The 13,407-nt window shown below is 42.6% G+C and overlaps 2 protein-coding genes across 2 annotated transcripts in view; one reads left to right on the top strand and one right to left on the bottom strand.

The window, feature by feature from the left end:
* hlcs (holocarboxylase synthetase (biotin-(proprionyl-CoA-carboxylase (ATP-hydrolysing)) ligase)) overlaps nucleotides 1-11,328 on the top strand; it is a 96,735-nt gene extending 85,407 nt beyond the window's left edge. Inside the window, exon 12 of the mRNA XM_060909149.1 lies at nucleotides 9,701-11,328. Coding sequence (XP_060765132.1) covers nucleotides 9,701-10,024 — 324 coding nt within the window. The 3' untranslated portion in view covers nucleotides 10,025-11,328. The remainder of the gene's footprint in view (nucleotides 1-9,700) is intronic.
* Nucleotides 1-13,407, bottom strand: part of sim2 (SIM bHLH transcription factor 2) — a 29,767-nt gene that overhangs the window by 5,183 nt on the left and 11,177 nt on the right. Inside the window, exons 4-10 of the mRNA XM_060909151.1 lie at nucleotides 12,732-12,840; nucleotides 12,525-12,610; nucleotides 4,658-4,857; nucleotides 3,360-3,466; nucleotides 2,748-2,895; nucleotides 1,076-1,238; nucleotides 416-794 (exon numbers count right to left, since the gene is read on the bottom strand). Of these exons, the coding sequence (XP_060765134.1) occupies nucleotides 416-794; nucleotides 1,076-1,238; nucleotides 2,748-2,895; nucleotides 3,360-3,466; nucleotides 4,658-4,857; nucleotides 12,525-12,610; nucleotides 12,732-12,840 (1,192 nt within the window). The remainder of the gene's footprint in view (nucleotides 1-415; nucleotides 795-1,075; nucleotides 1,239-2,747; nucleotides 2,896-3,359; nucleotides 3,467-4,657; nucleotides 4,858-12,524; nucleotides 12,611-12,731; nucleotides 12,841-13,407) is intronic.

The following is a 13,407-nucleotide window of genomic DNA, read 5'->3' as shown; positions in this document are numbered from 1 at the left end:
GGTTTAATGTAAACGGACAGTGCATCCGCGAAGAAAACGAGACAGATACGGTCTAATGTAAACGTAGCCTATGTGTCAGCCCTGTGATGACCTGGCGACTTGTCCAGGGTGTACCCCGCCTTTCGCCCGTAGTCAGCTGGGATAGGCTCCAGCTTGCCTGCGACCCTGTAGAACAGGATAAAGCGGCTACAGATAATGAGATGAATGAGATGAGAATTACAGGGCGAAATATAACCTCGAATTAACACACAAAAAAAAATTCTAATGAAACTTTGCATTCATTCATTCAGATTTGGTCGATTTGATTATTTCGATCGTTGGCCAAATGATCGAAAAGAAATTTAAAAAAAAAACCCACACCATTCTTTTTGAAGCAAGATGGCTAATTTGGACATTGTCCTTCTCTTGTTCTTACCTGCATAACTGTTGCTGTATGATGAGGTGATGGGGCTGCCGTTGTGTAAAGGTTTTGTGCCGAGTGCGTGCGGATTTAAAGGGTGTTTAGGGGATCCTGTGTTGCCCCAGTGTTCGTCTCGATGGACCACTGGGCCTGAGAGAAGCTGACACTCTTCCTGCTCAGGAGAACTCGTCACTGGCTGCAGCTTCCTGCAGTCCTCACGGAGGCGTGTGTGAGCTTGTGCGCACGAGTACGGCAGCGACAGACTATAGGGGAACATCTCGCCCGGCTCAGGGTTGGACAGCGAGACGGGACTCTTTTCCTGGCTGGCTGAGAGGCTGCATGGAGGACTTGACTTCCAGCTGCCTCCTGGAGGGGATTCCAACTTATCGGAGAGCTGGAGTGGAGAAACACTCAAAACGGTTAAACGTAGATCAGATTAAATCAGACTCTTTCCACTAGTGTGCGTTTTGGGTTTACACAGGTCCTCCAGAATGATTGCGACCGTTCATGCACGCATTAATAACAAGGAATGACGAGTGATTATTTTTGAAACCCTGGTTTCCTTACATTGAAGACTCGCTTTGTGAGTTCAGGTGCGCAGCATGTCTGGGTGATTGTGTCTTTGAATTCCTATACCAGCATGTTCGTGTACAGGAAGTGGCAGTGGTGTTGTACCTGTGGGTATGGGGACGTTTTGGGTTTGGTTTTCACTCTGGGTGTTTTGGCTTTGAACTGTTTGCGCAAGTCCTGTGGAGGAGAGTGCGAGCTCTTATAGGACAGGACAGGTCTGGACCTCATCTGCTCCTGAGACAACTGCAAGTCCTTATACTCAATATCTCTGAAGAATAAACGCACACACAATAGGGTTAATAATTAATAATAATGGTTTTAATTCATCTGTTTTTATGCAAAATAAAAAAAGCTTGCATAGCATGAAGAGAAATGCATTACGCGGTTATTGTGGCATAAACGCGTCTCAATAAGGAGTTTATACAATTATACTTTTCAGTGTAAAAATTCTTAAAATCACTGCGTATAGTTTTATTATCCCCCGCTGGCCGAAAGGCCCGAAGGGAGATTACGTCGTGGCAATTTCCATCCGTCCGTCCCGGGAAGGGTGCTCACCTTCTGAAATCAACTCCTCTCACAGTTTTTGGAGGAATTTCATGAAACTTAACAGGATTCTTTGTTATATGTCGGTAATACGCATATTGCAATTTCGTTCAGTTGAGTCACATTTTACCAGAGTTACAGCCCTTGATTAACAAAATTATACTTTGACAATTTCATGAGGGTGTGTTTTCCTTCTGAAATCAACCCCTCTCGCAATTTGTGGACAAATTTCACCAAACTTGGCAAAAGGCATCGTTGTATGTCGGTAGTACGCATATTCTTATTTTGTTCAATTCGGTCACATTTTCCCAGAGTTACAGCCCTTAATTAACAACCTTGTACTTTGAGAATTTCATGAAGGTGTGCTCGCCTTCTGACATCAACTCCTCTCACGATTTTTGGACGAATTTCTCGAAGCCTTGTTATATGGCGGTAATACGCATAATCGCGATTTAATTTCGTTGGTGAAAACTTTACCAGAGTTTTGAAACTTGATTTAAATAACTTGCACTTTTGACAATTTCATGAGGGTGTACGTTCTTCTGACATCAACTCCTCTCGCAATTTGTGGAGGAATTTCACCAAACGTGGCAGAAGGCTTTGTTATATGACCGTTATACGCGTATTTAAATTTCGTTGAATTTGGGCAAATTTTCCCAGAGTTATGCCCTTGATTATTAACAAACGTGTACTTTGACCATTTCATCAAGGTGTGCTTGCTTTCTGAAATCAACTTCCCTCACAATTTTTATTATCCCCCGCTGGCCGAAAGGCCCGAAGGGGGATTATGTCATAGCGATGTCCGTCCGTCCGTCCGTCCATCCAAGTAAGGGTACTCGCCTTCTGAAATCAACTCCTCTCACAATTTTTGGAGGAATTTCACGAGACTTGGCAGGATTCTTTGTTGTATGTCGGTAAAACGCATATTGTAATTTTGTTCAACTTGGTTGCATTTTGCCAGAGTTATGGCAGAGTTGTCAGCGTGGGACATTGTTCTCTCAGAGCGCTCGTTATTATAACCCGCCAGTACAATCCAGTTAAGCATACTGGACAGCAAATGAATACCTTCCTATAAGAAAACCATTAGCGTCACTGGCATAATTGTGATCTTCACCATCATATAAAAATAAATAAAATCATAGGCTCCTGTAATGTCGTCTGCAACCCGGAACATCTTTAAACACGAACATCATATTTTAGTATGGTAATGGAAAGGTTGACATCAAGGACTCACGTGAGAACGTAGTTGACGCTAACGATGCAGTGCGGCCGAGATGAGCGGCTGTTGTGCACGATGGTGGCGTAACTTTGAACCCAGACCCAGCCGCCATGCTTGGACAACATGCGGTAATACTTTGTGGTGACCTGCCCTTTCACCAGTACTGCAGCGAAGGACGAGAGAGAGAGAGAGAGAGAGAGAGAGAGAGAGTTCACAATATACTGCCATCCTCTTACCCAAGACAACCTCTGCTACTCCAATTTCTCCAACCCCAGCATGTTTACTTAATATCCCTGTCTCCAAGGTGACGGCATGAATCCATGGAGAAATGCATACATCTAATAGAATACATACATTCATGCCCATATTTCACAGAAATCCAAGGAACGTGTTGCTGCCGGTCATTAAAAGCGTTCGGTGGTTCATTTCAATCCCGTTAAGTGTTTAATGTTTAAGGGGCTATGAATGGATATACACACGGAACGGTGCTAAATGTTTATAATCGTATGATCGGCACGTATCATGTTCACGCTTTTCCTTTACACGTCAGAAAAACGCATGCTGTTGATTAGAAATACATGTGTTTACTGGAGGGGGTTTGTTTGATCAGGTTGCACAGGGACTCACGTAAGTGGTGTGCGTATCTCAGGTGGAACACGTCACAGCCATGGACGTGCTGGTACAGGGTTTTCTCGATCAAGTCCTGCGGCTCATAACCGGTCAGCTCGGCCACTCTGGTATAGAGACAGAGAACAGAACGAAACTGGAAGGTTGAAGTAAGAATAAAGTGAAAACTGTATATTTAGGCTTGAACCACGTTTTGAATTTTCCTTCAAGAATTTTTTTTTTTTTTTTAAGCACCAGATTCAGAAGTGAAAATGTAAAAATGTACCAGGTATTTGTATAACGTGACACTTTCGATTTGGAAAATGGATGCGATGACGGGCAATTCAGTTTTTGTTTTTTTTTTGAACTTATTTTTTATTTGACAACTACATATATACAAACATAAACTTAACAAACACATGGGAGATGTATATTATATACAGTTACACTTGCTGGTAATTCTAGAAATTAAAAATTTCTCTCTTTTTTTTTTCCCCTTTCCCCCTCCCTTGATGTTGAATATATCTTCGTAAATATCAGTCCATATTCTTGTACCTGGGCGGCACGGTGGTGTAGTGGTTAGCGCTGTCGCCTCACAGCAAGAAGGTTCTGGGTTCGAGCCCCGTGGCCGGCGAGGGCCTTTCTGTGCGGAGTTTGCATGTTCTCCCCGTGTCCGCGTGGGTTTCCTCCGGGTGCTCCGGTTTCCCCCACAGTCCAAAGACATGCAGGTTAGGTTAACTGGTGACTCTAAATTGACCGTAGGTGTGAATGTGAGTGTGAATGGTTGTCTGTGTCTATGTGTCAGCCCTGTGATGACCTGGCGACTTGTCCAGGGTGTACCCCGCCTTTCGCCCGTAGTCAGCTGGGATAGGCTCCAGCTTGCCTGCGACCCTGTAGAACAGGATAAAGCGGCTAGAGATAATGAGATGAGATGAGATTCTTGTACCTGTATGTCATATTTTCCCTGGACCAAATCTCGCCTCCATTCCGTTAGCCTTGATCAACATTTATATATCAAAAAAAAAGTACAAAGCACATGCACTATACAAGCGAGACAGGCAATTCAGTTAAAAAAAAAAAAATCAGCTCCAGAAACGGATATGAAAAACATCTGATTTGGGCGGTACAATTTGCTGAGTAAATGCAGTCGTTGTTTAAATATGCAAACTCGCCTTCATGTTCAGCAACACCCTGAGAGCTGTGAACTTTTCAGGAGGCTTTGCTACACTGATTGATTGAACAGTGTCACGGGACGGGACGGGACAGGACGGGTCAGGGTTTGATCTGACGCTACACGTGATGAGTGTCGAAGGTCTCACCTGCTGTCGAGGAAGATGAGCTTGAGGTCGAGGCTGGCGCGGAACATGAACATGTTGCTGTGGAGTTTGATCTCGGTGATGCCGCTCGGAGGCAGAGAGTGACCCACGGCCACCAGACCCACGATCTGATAGCAGGACTCGTAGAGACACACCTCCATCATGTACTGGCGAATCTTTAGATAACCACTGCAGTGAATCACCTGCGCACGCATGCAAAAAAAAAAAAAGAGCAGGATCGGTACTACGGTGTCTTGCAAAAGTATTCATCCCTCTTGGTGTTTGTCCTGTTTTGTCGCATTACAAGCTGGAATTAAAATGGATTTTTGGAGGGTTAGCACCATGTGATTTACACAACATGCCTACCACTTTAAAGGTGCACTTTTTTTGTGACACAAACAATAATTAAGATGAAAAAACAGAAATCTGGAGTGTGCATAAGTATTCACGCCCTTTCGTATGAAACCCCTAAATAAGAGCTGGTCCAACCAATTCACTTCATTAGTCACATCATTAGTTGATTAAGATCCACCTGTGTGCAAAGTGTCACATGATCTGTCACATGATGTTTGGATAAATCAACCTGTTCTGGAAGGACAGAAAATTATTCTCTTAGGAAATAATTTTGCATAATTTTTTTTTTTTTTTGCGGTCCGGTTTCCATCAAATCCTGCGCTCTGATTGGCTGGCGAGCAGGTCTGTATCCTACGGTACGGACCCCGGTTACGGACCTCTGGCGACTCGCTCGTTCACAACAACAACAACAAACATAGTTGCAATTTTTGTCAACATTTATCTTTTTTATAAGATTTATTTCTAAGATTTTTATCAAAAATCTTATAAATTTTTGTCAGCATTTCTCAGCATAATAGCATTAATTTTACAGCATGGATCGCGATAACGACAGTCTTCACAGCGAAAGCGAGTTTTACTACCCTGAGGAAGAAGAAATAAAATAAAACATTTCAGGAGAAAGCTAAAAACCTGTAACTGTTGCTAACGCCGAGCAAAAACATGGCTGAATCCTGAATGAAGTGCCATGGAAGTGCACTTGTATACCGAGGAGGAAGCAATTTACATTACAGCCGTGAATGAGGATTCAAAATGGTGGCTCGGCTCGGTTTTCCCTTTCTGGCGCTCTCGTTTTCTGTTAGAATTTGGTAAAGAAAAAAATAAATATATTATTTACCAGCTTAAGGTCAGTCCGTATGGTGAAATACCGTGACCTCGGTCAGTACTTTCAAGACCTCGGTCACGGTATTTCACCATACGGACCGACCTTAAGCTGGTAAATAACATATTTTTATATATAATCACTCGTATTTTTCATACGAGTTACATCCGGGACATGGAAAACCGAAACCATGACCTAAATCCCTAGATGTCACTTGTGAGGAAATCGATTCTAAATCGTTTTGATAAATCAAGGTACTTTTTATTTCTGAATGTGTCTATATGATGAGAAGAAAATCACACGTTGGCTTGAAGATATGAAGTTTATCTTCTCGTGTTGAAAAACTTGCATTTTTCATATGAAATACATCGCAGATCTGAGTGACATATTTAAATAATATTGGCTGGCGTTGAGTGGCCTGTCGTATATATTCCATTTCAGCTAGCGTGATATTGACCGAGTCGAAGACAAATAGCTGAATGGAATATATCTAATGGACCACGAAAAAAAGCCAGCCAATGTAATTGTTACCTCGTCCGCTACGGAGCGAGGTATTGTTTTCGGTTGGGCTTCTTTGTTTGTTTTTTGTTAATGATATTACGGGAAAACAGCTGGATCAATCTTCATGAAGCTTTTAGGATAGATGGGCATTGGTCTCAAATAGAACCTCCAACATTTTGAGGGTCATCTGGTCAAGGTCACCAAAAAAGTTAAAATCGTTTTTGTTGTGTCTACTGCATCATATATAAGCACTAGCCACTGCGTCATTGTGCTGTAAGAGTGTAACGATTGCCCACTGCGCATACACGTGTTCCAATTAAACTGACCGGTGAATGTATACAATTCAGTTCACCATTCAAAATAAATGGAATAAAGAAATGGCTTTCAGGCATCTCATCTCATTATCTGTAGCCGCTTTATCCTGTTCTACAGGGTCGCAGGCAAGCTGGAGCCTATCCCAGCTGGCTACGGGCGAAAGGCAGGGTACACCCTGGACAAGTCACCATGTCATCACAGGGCTGACACATAGACACAGACAACTATTCACACTCACATTCACACCTACGGTCAATTTAGAGTCACCAGTTAACCTAACCTGCATGTCTTTGGACTGTGGGGGAAACCGGAGCACCCGGAGGAAACCCACGCGGACACGGGGCGAACATGCAAACTCCGCACAGAAAGGCCCTCGCCGGCCACGGGGCTCGAACCCGGACCTTCTTGCTGTGAGACGACAGCACTAACCACTACACCACCATGCCGCCAGCTTTCAGGCACGTTTATCCTTATTACGGAGAGAAAGTGCGTTCCACTGAGCTCTAGCACTGGGCCATTTCCGGGAAATAAGTGTTTGGGTCATGGCGACAGTGTGTGTGTGTCAGCCTCGGTTCGGAGGTTTCAGTTTCGGAAACTGTAAGAGTCGAATAATATGAAGTACAGACACTTGGTATATTTTACTTCTGTGATTTTTAAATTGTTCATGTTTGGATGACGCTTCATTTTTGTGGCTACTGCCTCACAGTAAATATATATGCGCTATATTTACTGTATGGACATGGGATCAGAAAACTATTTTATTTATAAGCAGTAGCCACATGGACCCATAGGGTACTGATTTTTTTTTTCGTGATATCTTCCTTCATATTCATCATAAGTGCTACCGGGTAAGGTTTGTTTTGCCTGGCAACACTTATTATACATACACATATCTTTCAGGTGTTCAACGTGTCTTTCTCTTTCAAAATTCTCAAAATCTTTTGTATTTAACAAAGCAAACCTGGCGGCCATGTTTGTTTACAAATTGTCACAGTCGCTCACTAGTGCGGAAGTTTTCCGTTTCCAACGTGTGACGTCATGCTGTCTTGACAACCATGCAATATCGTAAACCATATTCGACACTCGTTCTCCATTGGACAGAATGATGTAATATACGTAGGATAAGCGATATGCAAACAATATTGCATGCTATCAAACCAAATGAGTGAAACTCACTAGAAGGGAATAGAATACATGTTTTTATTCCATTGAGAAAGTCTCCTATATGAATAATTTCCAATATTTCACGCCGATGATGTCGCTCCCAGTGTTTTCCTGCTGACTGGACGTGTGTTGACAAAATGGCGAACTGGTTCAGAATTAAATCCTTTCGATTAACTTGTGTATTTTTTGTTGATGTGTCTATATAATATAATATAAAGAACATTACACGGCAGCGCGAAGATATGAAGTTTATCATCTTGTGTTGAAAATATTTTCACCACTCGAAGATAAACTTCGTGTCTTCTCACCATTGTGTAATATTGTATATTTAATAGCTTGTTTTTCCAATACCTTATATCTACCTTATCTATTTTCACACGTTTTAAGCTTGATATTCATAACCTCTTCGCACATAATTGAGCATATTTTCAAGAGCCTATTTCTAGAAAGAAGCAAAATGATCGAACACAATAAGATCATTTCATGCTGTATATCTGTAATATCATGAGGAACCCTCGATAAATTTTCCTTTATTTAAGGGAACCCTTTTACCTGGACAGCTTCACGCCATGAAATATTCCACATGTACTGACGTTTAACAGGAAGTTGCATCAGGAAAATTTCTTGAAGATCCCGGGAAGAAGAAAAGTTAGTTCCCTTATTCTTTATTTTCAGTGATCTTGTAGTATTGACTCACAAGGTTTGTTTTTAAAAGTACTAAAAGAAACCTGGGACGCATAATTAATAGTTACTTATTAAAGCTATACAGCCTTTCAGAATTTAAGTGTAGGTCATCAAAAGAATTTTCCTAACACCGAATTATTTTTGTTTAGTGGACCGAAAGCTACCGAATTCGAATCGCAGGCTTCCAATTTTATTCATTTTGTGTGAAAAATAGAACAATGAATGAATTTAGGGCCATGTGGGCCCTAAATTCTGCGCTATTTTTTCCTGCTTCACCATGACGCAATACAAGATACTATGTCATCCATGACGTAGTGGGCTTTCCCTGTTCGTGCAAGGCATTGTGGGATACAAATTTGAAACAGGAGAGGACGTGAAAGAAAATGAAACGTGAAAGACCGACGACAGTAACGGAAAGCGAGAAGAAAAGACGTCATGTTGCGAAAGAAAGGAAACGCAGGACCAAACGAATAAATATCGGCGGTCAGCGAGCACCTCGGTGTGATCAGCTGTTCGTTTAGCAACGGAATGACGGAACAGTCAGTGCACGGTCAAGGTAAACCTGCGCATGCGCACACCGGACTTCCTCTGTCTGCTTGACTGCGCGAAGCGAGCGATTTTTATGCGCGTTATTTGCTCGGAAATCCCGTGAAATGAAATAAGCCACAGAATGGCCTGATATTTTGTGAGATATTCCAGAAAAACATATCACAACGATCAAATTTCAGAGGGAACTAAATTTCAGTGATTTTATGAAACCGAAAGGCCGTATAGCTTTAATAATTTAGCTACGTAGCTGCATTTGTGTATTTTGATCATTGTGTTTTCGACTCGGTTACTTATTTCACAGCTAACTGCAGAAAAGGGGGGGGAATTAAATATAAGAATTTTTTTGCATTTATATATTTACATATTAATTGTTGATAATTCTGTACGAGTAAATTCTTCCTCTTTTCTTCCTCGCGGATGTTCCTGTGCATGTCGGACAAACTGTTTAGAAATGAAACTTGCATATTCTTGCAGAATAGTCCATCGTTTTTACCAGACGAAATATAATGCGTGTAACTGATTCTTGACATTTATTCTAAGTAGAAGAACGTGTGTGCTGCTGTAAGGCTGCACATCACATCTTTCTCACACACACACACACACTAGACCAAGTACACACACTTTTCCCCACTGATCCTTTTCTCTTCTTCCTCTTCAAGCTCACCTCCTGTAATCTGGAAAGCAGATCTTCCTACGTGGGATGTGCTGATGGACGAGGAACGATGTGTGTGTGTGTGTGTGTGTGTGTGTGTTATGTGAGTATGTTCTGTCTGTGCTTATTTTGGTCAGATAAACTCCGCCAAGGGTCTCGATGTTGTTTAATAGGACACACACATGCTCTCACCATGCAGTTGGCGTCGTTTATCTGGATGTGCAGCTCTGCCTCTGAATCCAGCACTTCATTCATTCATTCATTCATTTATTCATTCATTCATTTATTCATTCTCTCTTCAACATCCCAAGCTTGTTTACTGCCAATGTAAATTACAAACAAATAAGCAATCGGGAGGCTGATTTATAGTGATGGAGGCCGGGAGGGTTTCCTCAGCTGAAGCAGGAGCTTTGCGAGATGTTACAGGGAGATGATCCCTGATTAAAATGTTCGTGCTCCAAATTCTTTTGATTAACACAAATCAGTTCTATGTCACTGCATTTAATTAACGCAACTTGTCAGTTTTTCAGTGTTTTCAAGATTTTCAGTGGCTTCATTACTATCAGATATCAGGCCAGGTATTAGGACGAGCCCTAATCTACCTTTCGATCTTAATACAAAATTTATATCTCCTTGACTTGCAAGTGACGTCAAGGCAAAATAGAAACCCGGATGTCGGCCATGTTGGTGGATATACTGTACAAATCCGGCATCAAGCGATGTTCCGTACAAAACAGTCACGTGTCCCGTGCGCAACTCTTTGTTTTTCCACTGCTTTAAGCGTTCTTTTAGCTCTGCCATATCTTTGTGCTGTATATGGTTGCGGTCACAACAGTACTCGTGACCGTGGCACGTTCCGATTTTTTAGAATTCCGTCCGTGATTCAGAAAGAGGGCGAGGAAACTCTGAGGCTTAGTACGGAGACGAGACGAGCGCGGCTGAACAACATCGGCAGGGCTGATCTAACGGAGGCTAAAACCAAAACAGCTCGTGTTTGCAGTAATCGTTTTATCTCAGGTGAGATTCAAAAGCTTTCTCGATAACATCATGGAAGAATTTTATTTCGTGTTGCTAGAATTTTGCTAGAAAACGAGCGTTCTCTTGTCGTGCTTCACTCGGTCGTTGTTATAATTTTAACACGTGTATTACCATTTCGCTTCTAGGAGCGCCAGAAAAATTATATGATTGAAACAATCCAGACTGGGCACCCACTCAGAAAATGGGCTGTGTTTCATTCAAGGTCGGACTTGATTCTTCGGCAGCCGAACCAGATAGAACGCGATATCTGGGTACTCGATGGTCAGTAGAAGCGTCTTATCTTCAGAAAAGTCTGACTTTTTTTAATAATATGGGTCAAAACCACACATATCTATCTTCTCTTTGTATCGAATCTTCGCTCGATTGTTCAAATCGTGGTAATACTGAGAATTCGGCATTGTTTACAGACATGCTTTCAGCGGCTGCCGTCCTAGTTGCTTTGTAGATCCACCATCATGGCGGACGCTCATAAACTGCTCAGTTGAATTTAACTGGTCTGCGGTTAGCCTTTTGCATGTTCTGCGATAAGGTTCTTGATGTGATCCTTCTATGGTAATACTCTTGGGTACATAATTATTATACTATTGCGTCTTGCCTTTTATATCCATGTTTAGCTCGCAATTCAGTTTTGTGCCATTAAAGTTTTTATTTATTTATTTTTTTATTCTACTTAGTGCCATTTGTACACATTTAATATTGATAATCATGAAATTAAGTGTATTAAACAGTCAACATAGCGCCATCCTGAAACTTTCCTTTGGACCACGATGGAAATAAGTGTTTTACACTTTGTTGGGCTATCCTTGGTTTTGGTTTCCTGTATTTAGTTCAATTGTATATTATTATATTGTCTTACATGCACGTGATTTTTACCCAAATAAATAAATCTATCTATCCATCCATTTTCTTCCACTTATCCGAAGTCGGGTCGCAGTGGCAGCAGGGTATTCCAGGCGTCCCTCTCACCGGCAACGCTTTCCAGTTCCTCTGAGGGGATCCCAAGGCGCTGCCAGTCCAGATGAGCTATATAATCTCTCCAGCGTGTTCTGGGTCTACCCGAGGTCTCCTCGCAGTTGGACGTGCCCGGAAAACCTCCAAACGAAGACGCCCAGGAGGCGTCCTAATCAGAACCACCTCAGCCGACTCCTTTTGACATGAAGGAGCAGCGGCTGTACTCCGAGATCCCTCCGAATGTCTGAGCTCCTCGTCCTGTCTCTAAGGGTGAGCCCAGCCACCCTACGGAGAAAGGTCGTTTCAGCCGCCTGTATCTGTGATCTCATCCTTTTGGTCACTACCCAAAACTCATGACCATAGGTGAGGGTTGGAATGTAGATTGACTGGTAAATCTTTGCCTTCCAGCTCAGCTCCCTCTTCACCACGACAACACCCGTATTACTGCTGACGCCGCCCCAATCCACCTGTCCGTCTCACGCTCCGTTTTACCATCGCTCGTGAACAAGACCTCAAGATACTTGAACTTCTTCACTTGGGGCAGCAACTCATTCCCAACCTGGTGGGAACACGCCGCCATTTGATTATAAAATCTGTCCATTTTCCTACGTAGAGTGTTATTAATCACTTGCCTTGTCAAGTTCAAATATGCGAGAGAAAACACAGGTCTCTTTTAGTCTTTCAAAAAAAAAAAGAAAGAAAGAATCGTGCTGATTATATTCCCAGGCCTATAACATCTTCATTGAGCAAAGGCAGCTCTGGAATCATTTACAGTGTACACAAAGCTGTTGAGTTGGGAGAGGTGTTTCTCAGCCAGATGTTTACAGTGAGTGAGAGATTACCTTGTAACCGCCGCACGTCAGGCCTGCGTTCCGCTTGGCTAATACACACTTCATCCTGAGGAAGAAGGATCGCTCCATCTCGTACTCTGAGACACACGCAAACATGACAGATCAGCGCTGTGTGTGTTCGTATTCGTGCCTGTGCGCTGAGTGAGAAGTGTCTGACGCACATGGGTATATATTTGTGTGTGAGGGAAGCCCGCAAACCTGGGAGAAAGTGCGGGTGAAGCGGCTGGTGAGCGCTCAGCACTGCGGTCATCTCGTCATGGTCGGACGGATGGATGTACTCGAATATGCTGTTACCCGTCAGCTCGACCTGTGAGAAAAGGAACACAGAGGAGCTACACTCGAATACAACTTACGATGTGTTTCGGATTATTATGAATTTCATCTAATTACTACCATTAAAAAAAAAAAAGTGGTAGGACTTTTTACACAAATGTAGTCATTTTCTTTTTTCTTTTTTTTTTTTTTTTTCCAGATCAGGATTAGTTGTAATCTCTGACATTTAAGAAGATTACCTCAGCTCAGAGAAATGTCTATTTGGTGTGTGTGTGGGTGTGATGGTGGTAGTGGTGGGGCTAAAACTAAGCTCCCAGTCCCCTGAAATTGATCTATGTCTCATTGAGCGTGATTGAGTTGCGCTCGAAAAGGACACTGACACCAGCCAAAGCAAAGGGTTAACGTCTGTGGAAAAAAAAAAAGGGGGGGGGAGAGATGATTTGCATGTGAAAACAAAAGCCGAGCGCAGGCTGGACTTTGATCTATTTTGCTGCGCAAATTAGCAGGGCAGGTCGGAGACGGCGAGGGCCACCGCTCGCCACTTCAGCTACAAATTGCTTTCTAAAGCAGCTGCGGCTCAGGATCTAAGCTGAGCTTTGTG

Source organism: Neoarius graeffei, chromosome 25 (genome assembly GCF_027579695.1).
Source record: "Neoarius graeffei isolate fNeoGra1 chromosome 25, fNeoGra1.pri, whole genome shotgun sequence".
In the NCBI taxonomy this organism is placed as follows: domain Eukaryota; kingdom Metazoa; phylum Chordata; class Actinopteri; order Siluriformes; family Ariidae; genus Neoarius; species Neoarius graeffei.
This window is presented reverse-complemented; position numbering and strand designations above follow the sequence as displayed.